Consider the following 12,462-nt stretch of genomic DNA (forward strand, 5'->3'; position numbering starts at 1 on the left):
GGGGGTCTACTGACATCCTACAACTATGACTGATGGGGGTCTACTGACATCCTACAACTATGACTGATGGGGTGGGGTCTACTGACATCCTACAACTATGACTAATGGGGGATCTACTGACATCCTACAACTATAACTGATGGGGGTCTACTGACATCCTACAACTTTAACTGATGGGGGTCTACTGACATCCTACAACTATGACTGATGGGGGTCTACTGACATCCTACAACTATGACTGATGGGGGTCTACTGACATCCTACAACTATGACTGATGGGGGGTCTACTGACATCCTACAACTATAACTGACTGGGGGTCTACTGACATCCTACAACTATGACTGATGGGGGTCTACTGACATCCTACAGCTATGACTGATGGGGGTCTACTGACATCCTACAACTATGACTGATGGGGGTCTACTGACATCCTACAGCTATGACTGATGGGGGGTCTACTGACATCCTACAACTATGACTGATGGGGGGGTGTCTACTGACATCCTACAACTATAACTGATGGGGGGGGGGTCTACTGACATTTTAGGACTATTACTGACTGGGGGGGGGGTCAGAGCATCTAGGTAGAAGGGGTGAGTGGAATTAAATGTTGGTAGGGATGTTTTTAAGACAAATGTTTATGTATTTCAATGATTGGTAAGTATATTATACAGTTGAAGTCAGAAGTTTACATTACACCTTAGCCAAGTACATTTAAACTCAGTTTTTCAGATTTCCTGACATTAATCCTAGTAAAAATCCCTGTTTTAGGTCAGTTAGGATCACCACTTTATTTAATAATGTAAAATGTCAGAATAATAGTAGAGAGAATGATTTATTTCAGCTTTTATTTATTTCATCACATTCCCAGTGGGTCAGAAGTTTACATACACTCAATTAGTATTTGGCAGCATTGCCTTTTAAATTGTTTAACTTGGGTCAAACGTTTCGGGTGGCCTTCCACAAGCTTCCCACAATAAATTGGGTGAATTGTGGCACATTCCTTCTGACAGAGCGGGTGTTACTGAGTCAGGTTTGTAGGCCTCCTTGCTCGCACACACTTTTTCAGTTCTTCCCACACATTGTCTATGTGATTGAGGTCGGGGCTTTGTGACGGCCACTCCAATACCTTGACTTTGTTGTCCTTAAGCCATTTTGCCACAACTTTGGAAGTATGCTTGGGGGTCATTGTCCATTTGGAAGACCCTTTTGCGACCAAGCTTTAACTTCCTGACTGACTGTATAATATATTAATACTTCATATGATAAATGATCACGTCCAGTTTTGATGTTCTGTTTTCTCCTCGTGTTTAATGATTGATCAACAGTTTTTTTCTGTCACGAGGAATGATGTGTGTGTTCTGCGTACGTACTTACATAAGCCTTTCAGTTGTCGGACTGACTAGTTATCCCCCCTTTCCCTTTCCTTTAATGTCCTCGTCTACAGCTTCCATCTCACTGTGGGTTTAACCACAGAGATCCTGTTGGATCAAACTTTTTTCCTTTAACAAAATGGATCATTTTTTGGGGCATGTTGCTAGGATCCAAATGTAGAGTTATAGTATGTAATTGTATGGTTCTAACCCTCCTCTCCAGAGTCTAGTGAGCAGAAGAACAGAGGTTGATGTTATACTGGCTGTGTTGTGGTTTACACCAGTGTATTTTAACCCCTTCTATCCAGAGTCCAGTCAGCAGGAGAACAGAGGTTGATGTTATACTGGCTGTGTTGTGGTTTACACCAGTGCATTTTAACCCCTTCTATCCAGAGTCCAGTCAGCAGGAGAACAGAGGTTGATGTTATACTGGCTGTGTTGTGGTTTACACCAGTGTATTTTAACCCCTTCTATCCAGAGTCCAGTCAGCAGGAGGACAGAGGTTGATGTTATACTGGCTGTGTTGTGGTTTACACCAGTGTATTTTAACCCCTTCTATCCAGAGTCTAGTGAGCAGGAGGACAGAGGTTGATGTTATACTGGCTGTGTTGAATGTGACCGAAGCTGATGCCGGGAAGTACTGGTGTCGAGCATCTAACTTTGTAGGAAAGTCAGAAAACGCCTTCTGGCTCACGGTACACAGACCAAGTAAACCAGGTAAACCCACTATCACTACAACCACCTGGCGTTCCAAGCTGTCTACTGTTGTAACAACCCTCCTCTATCTATCTAACCCATCTGTCTCCCCTCCTCTATCTATCTAACCCATCTGTCTCCCCTCCTCTATCTATCTAACCCATCTGTCTCCCCTCCTCTATCTATCTAACCCATCTGTCTCCCCTCCTCTATCTATCTAACCCATCTGTTCCCCCTCCTCTATCTATCTAACCCATCTGTCTCCCCTCCTCTATCTATCTAACCCATCTGTCTCCCCTCTATCTATCTAACCCATCTGTCTCCCCTCCTCTATCTATCTAACCCATCTGTCTCCCCTCCTCTATCTATCTAACCCATCTGTTCCCCTCCTCTATCTATCTAACCCATCTGTCTCCCCTCCTCTATCTATCTAACCCATCTGTCTCCCTCCTCTATCTATCTAACCCATATGTTCCCCCTCCTCTATCTATCTAACCCATCTGTCTCCCTCCTCTATCTATCTAACCCATCTGTCTCCCCTCCTCTATCTATCTAACCCATCTGTCTCCCTCCTCTATCTATCTAACCCATCTGTCTCCCCTCCTCTCTCTATCTAACCCATCTGTCTCCCCTCCTCTATCTATCTAACCCATCTGTCTCCCCTCCTCTATCTATCTAACCCATCTGTTCCCCCTCCTCTATCTATCTAACCCATCTGTTCCCCCTCCTCTATCTATCTAACCCATCTGTCTCCCCTCTCTCTCTATCTAACCCATCTGTCTCCCTCCTCTATCTATCTAACCCATCTGTTCCCCCTCCTCTATCTATCTAACCCATCTGTTCCCCCTCCTCTATCTATCTAACCCATCTGTTTCCCCTCCTCTATCTATCTCTCCCGCTCGGTTTCTCCTCCTCTATCTCCCCTTCTCTCTCCCTATCTGTCTCCCCTCCTCTATCTCTCCCCCTCAGTTTCTTCTCCTCTATCTCTCCCCTCAGTTTCTTCTCCTCTATCTCTCCCTCTATCTCTCCCCCTCAGTTTCCTCTCTTCTATCTCTCCTCTATCTCTCCCCCTCAGTTTCTTCTCCTCTATCTCTCCCCTCAGTTTCCTCTCCTCTATCTCTCCCTCTATCTCTCCCCCTCAGTTTCTTCTCCTCTATCTCTCCTCTATCTCTCCTCTATCTCTCCCTCTCTGTCTCCCCTCCTCTATCTCTCCCCCTCAGGTTCCTCTCCTCTATCTCCTCCTCTATCTCTCCCTCTCTGTTTCTCCTCCTCTATATCCCCCTTTCTGTTTAATCTCCTCCTCTATCTCTCCCTCTCTGTTTCTCCTCCTCTATATCCCCCTTTCTGTTTACTCTCCTCCTCTATCTCCCATTCTCTCTCCCTCTCTGTCTCCCCTCGTCTATCTCTCTCCCCTCTGTTTCCCCTCTATATCTCTCTCTATATGTCCCCTGTTCTGGCTCAGTCTGTCTCTCCTGTGCTGCTGAATGGCTGGCTGGTTGATGAGCAGAAACCCCCCACTCTCCTATATTAGGGTTGAGCTGAGTTTTGTCAGGTAGCTTGTCCATTTACCATCACCTGCCTCAGATCAATACAACCACAATTTCACACCCTTCATTAGTGCTAGTACTTCAATAGGCTGCCCTCTCCCCCTTCCTCAAACACACACCATGTTATTCCAGCCATATCAGTGTATTCATCCCTCTCTCCCCTCTCCTCAGTTTGACAGCAGTACATGGTGTGGTGGTGACCTCTGGGTGATGGCTTCTCTATGGCTGCTCTGGGTGTCCGCTGTTGTCAGGTGGTGGTAAAAGACCATCCTAGTGGTGTTACAGCAAGCCGACTTGAGCCCGGTGGAATAAGGTCTTCAGTCCTGCTTCCTGTGACCCCTAACCCCTGACCTCTAACCCTAACCCTCTATTCCCATGGTGACTGGTCTAATCTGAGATGCTCCTGATGTTCGGGTGATTTTAGTGTTTTGGTGTTTGGTGCATTTTCTCTTGGAGCGTTTGGTTTATGATATCTCTTTCTGTTCTCCCTCCTCCTCCCCTCCTCTCTCCTCCCCTCCTCTCTCCTTCCCTCCTCTCCTCCTCCCCTCCTCCCCTCCTCTCTCCTCCCCTCCTCTCCAGACGGCTGGTATAAACACTACGGATAAGGAACTAGAGAGCCTCTTCCTTACCAATGTGTCTTTAGAGGATGCAGGAGAGTATACTTGTCTAGCAGGGAACTCTATTGGGTATGCTTACCACTCTGCTTGGCTCACCGTGCTCCCAGGTATACCCTACCCCTCTCTCTCGCCTCTATGTCTCATTCTAACGAATTTCAGTTTGTTTTATACAAATCAAATCAAATCAAATTTATTTATATAGCCCTTCGTACATCAGCTGATATCTCAAAGTGCTGTACAGAAACCCAGCCTAAAACCCCAAACAGCAAGCAATGCAGGTGTAGAAGGTGTATACCTGTGTCTGAAACTTTACAAATGTCATTTGATTTCAAATCATTTATTTACTCAGTGGCACAGTATTCAGCTGAAAAAGCACCACCATCCTAGAGATGATTGTAGTATAGAGACTTCAGTATGAGTATTGATGATTACTGCTGAACTATGTCCTCCAGCCTCCTAGACTGAACTGTGACCCCCAGGCTCCTAGACTGAACTATGTCCCCCAGCCTCCTAGAGATGATTGTAGTGTAGAGACTTCAGTATGAGTATTGATGATTACTGCTGAACTATGTCCTCCAGCCTCCTAGACTGAACTGTGACCCCCAGGCTCCTAGACTGAACTGTGACCCCCAGGCTCCTAGACTGAACTATGTCCCCCAGCCTCCTAGAGATCATTGTAGTGTAGAGACTTCAGTATGAGTATTAATGATTACTGCTTGTTAACACGTCAGCCATGCTGAACTATGACCCCAGCCTCCTAGACTGAACTATGTCCCCCAGCCTCCTAGACTGAACTATGACCCCCAGCCTCCTAGACTGAACTATGTCCTCCAGCCACCTAGACTGAACTATGACCCCCAGCCTCCTAGACTGAACTATGTCCCCCAGCCTCCTAGACTGAACTGACCCCCATGAACTATGTCCTCCAGCCCCAGCCTCCTAGACTGAACTATGTCCCCCAGCCTCCTAGACTGAACTATGTCCTCCAGCCACCTAGACTGAACTATGTCCCCCAGCCTCCTAGACTGAACTATGTCCCCCAGCCTCCTAGACTGAACTATGTCCTCCAGACCTAGACTGAACATGACCCCAGCCACCTAGACTGAACTATGTCCTCCAGCCTCCTAGACTGAACTATGACCCCCAGCCACCTAGACTGAACTATGACCCCCAGCCTCCTAGACTGAACTATGACCCCCAACCTCCTTAACACTGAACTATGACCCCCAACCTCCTAAACACTGAACTATGACCCCCAACCTCCTAAACACTGAACTATGACCCCCAACCCCTAAATACTGAACAATGACCTCCAGCCTCCTAGACTGAACTATGTCCCCAGCCTCCTAGACTGAACTATGACCCCCAGCCTCCTAGACTGAACTATGACCCCCAACCTCCTAGACTGAACTGTGTCCCCCAGCCTCCTAGACTGAACTATATCCCCAGCCTCCTAGACTGAACTATGACCCCCAGCCTCCTAAACACTAATCTATGTCCCCCAGCCTCCTAGACTGAACTACGTCCCCCAGCCTCCTAGACTGAACTATGACCCCCAGCCTCCTAGACTGAACAATGTCCTCCAGCCTCCTAGACTGAACTATGTCCCCCAGCCTCCTAGACTGAACTATGACCCCCAGCCTCCTAGACTGAACTATGTCCCCCAACCTCCTAGACTGAACTATGACCCCCAACCTCCTAAACACTAATCTATGTCCCCCAGCCTCCTAAACACTAATCTATGTCCCCCAGCCTCCTAGACTGAACTACGTCCCCCAGCCTCCTAGACTGAACTATGTCCCCCAGCCTCCTAGACTGAACTATGTCCCCCAGCCTCCTAGACTGAACTATGTCCCCCAGCCTCCTAGACTGAACTATGTCCCCCAGCCTCCTAGACTGAACTATGTCCCCTAGCCTCCTAGACTGAACTATGACCCCCAGCCTCCTAGACTGAACTATGTCCCCCAGCCTCCTAGACTGAACTTTGCCCCCCAGCCTCCTAGACTGATGGTTGTGATTCAACTGAACAGAGACAGTAGGGTATTAATCAACACATTTAAACACAATGGTTGTGATTCAACTGAACAGAGACAGTAGGGTATTAATCAACACATTTAATCATGCAATGGTTGTGATTCCGATTCCTGAGCCTGGGTTCCAGTCTTTTTCTGCTCTTTTGCCAAGTTTCCAACTCCTTATCACACATTGTTACGCCAGTCTTGATAATGAGGGATAAGCTGTTGAAATGATAGTTCAAGCTGATCTGGGCCCCTCTGCAACGTTTGTAGTGTTGTTGTGGTTGTGACTGTAGTCCAACGTTAATTCTGTAACCTCTAACCCTTGATCTCTAACCCCTGATCTCTAACCCCTGACCTCTAACCCCTGATCTCTAACCCCTGATCTCTAACCCCTGATCTCTAACCCCTGATCTCTAACCCCTGATCTCTAACCCCTGACCTCTAACCCCTGACCTCTCCCAGCGCTGCACGATGGTGACAAGGAGGATGACTATGCTGACATCCTGATCTATGTGACGGGCTGCGTGCTGTTCATCCTGGCCGTCGTCATCATCATCCTCTGTCGTATGAGGATGTCTACCCAGAAGACCCTGCCCTCCCCGCCCATCCAGAAACTCTCCAAGTTCCCCTTAAAGAGACAGGTAACAGAAAGTAGATACAAGATTTCCAACAAACCTGTAAACTTTTTATACCTTATTATAACCTTTTATAAATTACATTTGCTCACCGCCTGGGTCCGCTCTCCTCCTTTTGAAAAAGGTCAAAGTTCATCCAGGAGAGCCGGTGAGCAGATTGAAGGTGGACGGAAATGCTCTTGCTTGAAATGAGACGGTCCTTCTCCACTCATGAAATGAGATGGGCCTTCTCTGCTCATAAAATGAGATGGTCCTTCTCTACTCATGAAATGAGATGGGCCTTCTCTGCTCATGAAATGAGATGGGCCTTCTCTACTCATGAAATGAGATGGGCCTTCTCTGCTCATGAAATGAGATGGGCCTTCTCTGCTCATGAAATGAGATGGTCCTTTTCTACTCATGAAATGAGACGTTCTTTCTCCACTCATGTGCCATTTACGGGAGAGGTTCCCAAAATAAATGTGTAAAGTGATCAAACCAATTAAGTTGGATGTGCCAGACATTTACAGATCAAGGCACTGCAACGCGGCGTCACTAAAGCCTGGGGTTTGATCCCCGGCTGTGTCACAATCGGCCAGGACCAGGAGTCCTATAGGGCGTCGCACAATTGGCCCAGCATCGTCCGGGTTAGGGGAAGGTTTGGCCCAGCATCGTCCGGGTTAGGGGAACGTTTGGCCCAGCATCGTCCGGGTTAGGGGAAGGTTTGGCCCAGCATCGTCCGGGTTAGGGGAAGGTTTGGCCCAGCATCGTCCGGGTTAGGGGAAGGTTTGGCCCAGCATCGTCCGGGTTAGGGGAAGGTTTGGCCCAGCATCGTCCGGGTTAGGGGAAGGTTTGGCCCAGCATCGTCCGGGTTAGGGGAAGGTTTGGCCCAGCATCGTCCGGGTTAGGGGAAGGTTTGGCCCAGCATCGTCCGGGTTAGGGGAAGGTTTGGCCGGTTTAAATGTGGGAATGTTTTTCTCCTCTGACAAAACAAAGCTGATTCAAAATGGGGTGTGGCAGATTTCACACCAGTATCCCCCATCCTCCTCCTGCCTGGGTGGCAGGTAGCCTAGTGTTTAGAGTGTTGGACTTTTAACTGAAAGGTTGCAAGATCGAATCCCCAAGCTGACAAGGTAAAAACAAGGCAGGTAACCCACTGTTCCTAGGCTGTCATTGTAAATAAGCATTTGTTCTTAATTAACTGACTTGCCTAGTCAAATAAAGGTTCAATAAAAATGAAAATGAATAAATAAACAATTCCCGCCTTTCGTCATGAGCCGTTCGGCCGTTATCGAGAACCACATACCGGATATTTTAACAGTGTCATTAGCAATTGATTTTTAAGAGTATTTCTTGCGCCTACCTAGGTCAAATTCTAAACGTCGGATTAAAACGAGACTACAGCATCCATAAAGTGATCCTTGGATAAAAAAATTCCATATTTACTACATTTCAAGGTGCAACAGTTTTTATCAAATGTATAAATTATCGCTCTCACATGCTAATTTCTGTCATAACATATTTTTCGCGGGTCGGTTGCTTGGCAACAGCACAGCTGCCTGCACCATGTTGCCAGTTAGAAGAAGTGTAAACAAACCTAGGCTACTGTAGATAGCTGGCTACATGGTGGTATTCAAGCTGAGGTTAATCTATAAATGTAAACAAACCTAGGCTACTGTAGATAGCTGGCTACATGGTGGTATTCAAGCTGAGGTTAATCTATAAATGTAAACAAACCTAGGCTACTGTAGATAGCTGGCTACATGGTGGTATTCAAGCTGAGGTTAATCTATAAATGCAAACAGATACTTTAATTAGCCAGGTAGCGAGCTAAATAATGTTAACAAATTAATGTTAGCTTGATTGTACTAAGTCCAGTAGCTAGCCTCTATAGCTAGCTAGCTGAAAGCTACTGTAACTAGCTACCTAATTAACAGGCAATTCATTAAAAGGTAGATAGCTATATTTATTTATGGAAGGTTTGTTACACAAATAACCTCAGCCATTAGCTAGCTAGTCACATTTCACTGTTTACAGGACACAGCTCAAACTGCTGAAGAAATGTTATGCTAGCTAACTCAACCAGTGCCTCTGTCTCTGTTGGGCACTGACTGCAGTGTGCAAAAGTATCAGATCAACTCAACAGTGGAACCTTTACAATCCACTCCAGTAAACCCCTTCTCCTGCCTTCTTGGTATTGTAATCCAACTGTGTGCTGATCAACATTGGTAGTGGTAGTATACTACCTGGTAGTGGTAGTGGTAGTATACTACCTGGTAGTGGTAGTGGTAGTATACTACCTGGTAGTGGTAGTGGTAGTATACTACCTGGTAGTGGTAGTGGTAGTATACTACCTGGTAGTGGTAGTGGTAGTATACTACCTGGTAGTGGTAGTGGTAGTATACTACCTGGTAGTGGTAGTGGTAGTATACCACCTGGTAGTGGTAGTGGTAGTATACTACCTGGTAGTGGTAGTGGTAGTATACTACCTGGTAGTGGTAGTATACCACCTGGTAGTGGTAGTGGTAGTATACTACCTGGTAGTGGTAGTATACCACCTGGTAGTGGTAGTGGTAGTATACTACCTGGTAGTGGTAGTGGTAGTATACTACCTGGTAGTGGTAGTGGTAGTATACTACCTGGTAGTGGTAGTATACCACCTGGTAGTGGTAGTGGTAGTATACTACCTGGTAGTGGTAGTGGTAGTATACTACCTGGTAGTGGTAGTGGTAGTATACTACCTGGTAGTGGGTAGTATACTGCCTGGTAGTAGTATACCACCTGGTAGTGGGTATACCACCTGGTAGTGGTAGTATACCACCTGGTAGTGGTAGTGGTAGTATACTACCTGGTAGTGGTGGTAGTATACTACCTGGTGGCAGTACCTGGTAGTGGTAGTGGTAGTATACTACCTGGTAGTGGTAGTGGTAGTATACTACCTGGTAGTGGTAGTGGTAGTATACTGCCTGGGTAGTGGTAGTATACTACCTGGTAGTGGTAGTATACCACCTGGTAGTGGTAGTGGTAGTATACTACCTGGTAGTGGTAGTGTAGTGGTAGGTGTGTAGTATACTACCTGGTAGTGGTAGTGGTAGTATACTACCTAGTATACTGCCTGGTAGTGGTAGTATACTACCTGGTAGTGGTAGTGGTAGTATACTACCTGGTAGTGGTAGTGGTAGTATACTACCTGGTAGTGGTAGTGGTAGTATACTACCTGGTAGTGGTAGTGGTAGTATACTACCTGGTAGTGGTAGTGGTAGTATACTACCTGGTAGTGGTAGTGGTAGTATACTACCTGGTAGTGGTAGTGGTATACTACCTGGTAGTGGTAGTAGTATACTACCTGGTAGTGGTAGTGGTAGTATACTACCTGGTAGTGGTAGTGGTAGTATACTACCTGGTAGTGGTAGTGGTAGTATACTACCTGGTAGTGGTAGTGGTAGTATACCACCTGGTAGTGGTAGTATACCACCTGGTAGTGGTAGTATACTACCTGGTAGTGGTAGTGGTAGTATACTACCTGGTAGTGGTAGTGGTAGTATACTACCTGGTAGTGGTAGTGGTAGTATACTACCTGGTAGTGGTAGTATACCACCTGGTAGTGGTAGTGGTAGTATACTACCTGGTAGTGGTAGTATACTACCTGGTAGTGGTAGTATACTACCTGGTAGTGGTAGTGGTAGTATACTACCTGGTAGTGGTAGTGGTAGTATACTACCTGGTAGTGGTAGTGGTAGTATACTACCTGGTAGTGGTAGTGGTAGTATACTACCTGGTAGTGGTAGTGGTAGTATACTACCTGGTAGTGGTAGTGGTAGTATACTACCTGGTAGTGGTAGTGGTAGTATACTACCTGGTAGTGGTAGTGGTAGTATACTACCTGGTAGTGGTAGTATACTACCTGGTAGTGGTAGTGGTAGTATACTACCTGGTAGTGGTAGTGGTAGTATACTACCTGGTAGTGGTAGTGGTAGTATACTACCTGGTAGTGGTAGTGGTAGTATACTACCTGGTAGTGGTAGTAGTATACCACCTGGTAGTGGTAGTGGTAGTATACTACCTGGTAGTGGTAGTATACTACCTGGTGCAGTGGTAGTGGTAGTATACTACCTGGTAGTGGTAGTGGTAGTATACTACCTGGTAGTGGTAGTGGTAGTATACTACCTGGTAGTGGTAGTGGTAGTATACCACCTGGTAGTGGTAGTATACCACCTGGTAGTGGTAGTATACCACCTGGTAGTGGTAGTATACTACCTGGTAGTGGTAGTATACTACCTGGCAGTGGTAGTGGTAGTATACTACCTGGTAGTGGTAGTGGTGAGTATACTGCCTGGTAGTGGTAGTATACCGCCTGGTAGTGGTAGTGGTGGTATACTACCTGGTAGTGGTAGTATACTACCTGGTAGTGGTGGTATAGTGGTAGTGGTAGTATACCACCTGGTAGTGGTAGTGGTAGTATACTACCTGGTAGTGGTAGTATACTACCTGGTAGTGGTAGTGGTAGTATACTACCTGGTAGTGGTAGTATACCACCTGGTAGTACCACCTGGTAGTGGTAGTATACCACCTGGTAGTGGTAGTGGTATACTACCTGGTAGTGGTAGTGGTAGTATACTACCTGGTAGTGGTAGTATACTACCTGGTAGTGGTAGTGGTAGTATACTACCTGGTAGTGGTAGTGGTAGTATACTACCTGATAGTGGTAGTGGTAGTATACTACCTGGTAGTGGTAGTGGTAGTATACTACCTGGTAGTGGTAGTATACCACCTGGTAGTGGTAGTGGTAGTATACTACCTGGTAGTGGTAGTATACTACCTGGTAGTGGTAGTGGTAGTATACTACCTGGTAGTGGTAGTGGTAGTATACTACCTGGTAGTGGTAGTGGTAGTATACTACCTGGTAGTGGTAGTGGTAGTATACCACCTGGTAGTGGTAGTATACCACCTGGTAGTGGTAGTATACCACCTGGTAGTGGTAGTATACTACCTGGTAGTGGTAGTGGTAGTATACTACCTGGTAGTGGTAGTGGTAGTATACTACCTGGTAGTGGTAGTGGTAGTATACTACCTGGTAGTGGTAGTATACCACCTGGTAGTGGTAGTGGTAGTATACTACCTGGTAGTGGTAGTATACTACCTGGTAGTGGTAGTATACTACCTGGTAGTGGTAGTATACCACCTGGTAGTGGTAGTGGTAGTATACTACCTGGTAGTGGTAGTATACTACCTGGTAGTGGTAGTGGTAGTATACTACCTGGTAGTGGTAGTGGTAGTATACTACCTGGTAGTGGTAGTGGTAGTATACTACCTGGTAGTGGTAGTATACCACCTGGTAGTGGTAGTATACCACCTGGTAGTGGTAGTATACCACCTGGTAGTGGTAGTGGTAGTATACTACCTGGTAGTGGTAGTATACTACCTGGTAGTGGTAGTATACTACCTGGTAGTGGTAGTATACCACCTGGTAGTGGTAGTGGTAGTATACTACCTGGTAGTGGTAGTATACTACCTGGTAGTGGTAGTATACTACCTGGTAGTGGTAGTATACTACTGCCTGGTAGTGGTGGTATACTACCTGGTGGTGGTAGTATAC

General features: G+C 46.3%; 1 protein-coding gene across 1 annotated transcript in view; it reads left to right on the forward strand.

Moving 5' to 3' along the window:
- Window positions 1–12,462, forward strand: part of fgfr3 (fibroblast growth factor receptor 3) — a 231,061-nt gene that overhangs the window by 155,727 nt on the left and 62,872 nt on the right. Inside the window, 2 exon segments of the mRNA XM_065025045.1 lie at window positions 1,842–2,091; window positions 6,715–6,893. Coding sequence (XP_064881117.1) covers window positions 1,842–2,091; window positions 6,715–6,893 — 429 coding nt within the window.

Source organism: Oncorhynchus nerka, linkage group LG12 (assembly GCF_034236695.1).
Source record: "Oncorhynchus nerka isolate Pitt River linkage group LG12, Oner_Uvic_2.0, whole genome shotgun sequence".
In the NCBI taxonomy this organism is placed as follows: Eukaryota; Metazoa; Chordata; class Actinopteri; order Salmoniformes; family Salmonidae; genus Oncorhynchus; species Oncorhynchus nerka.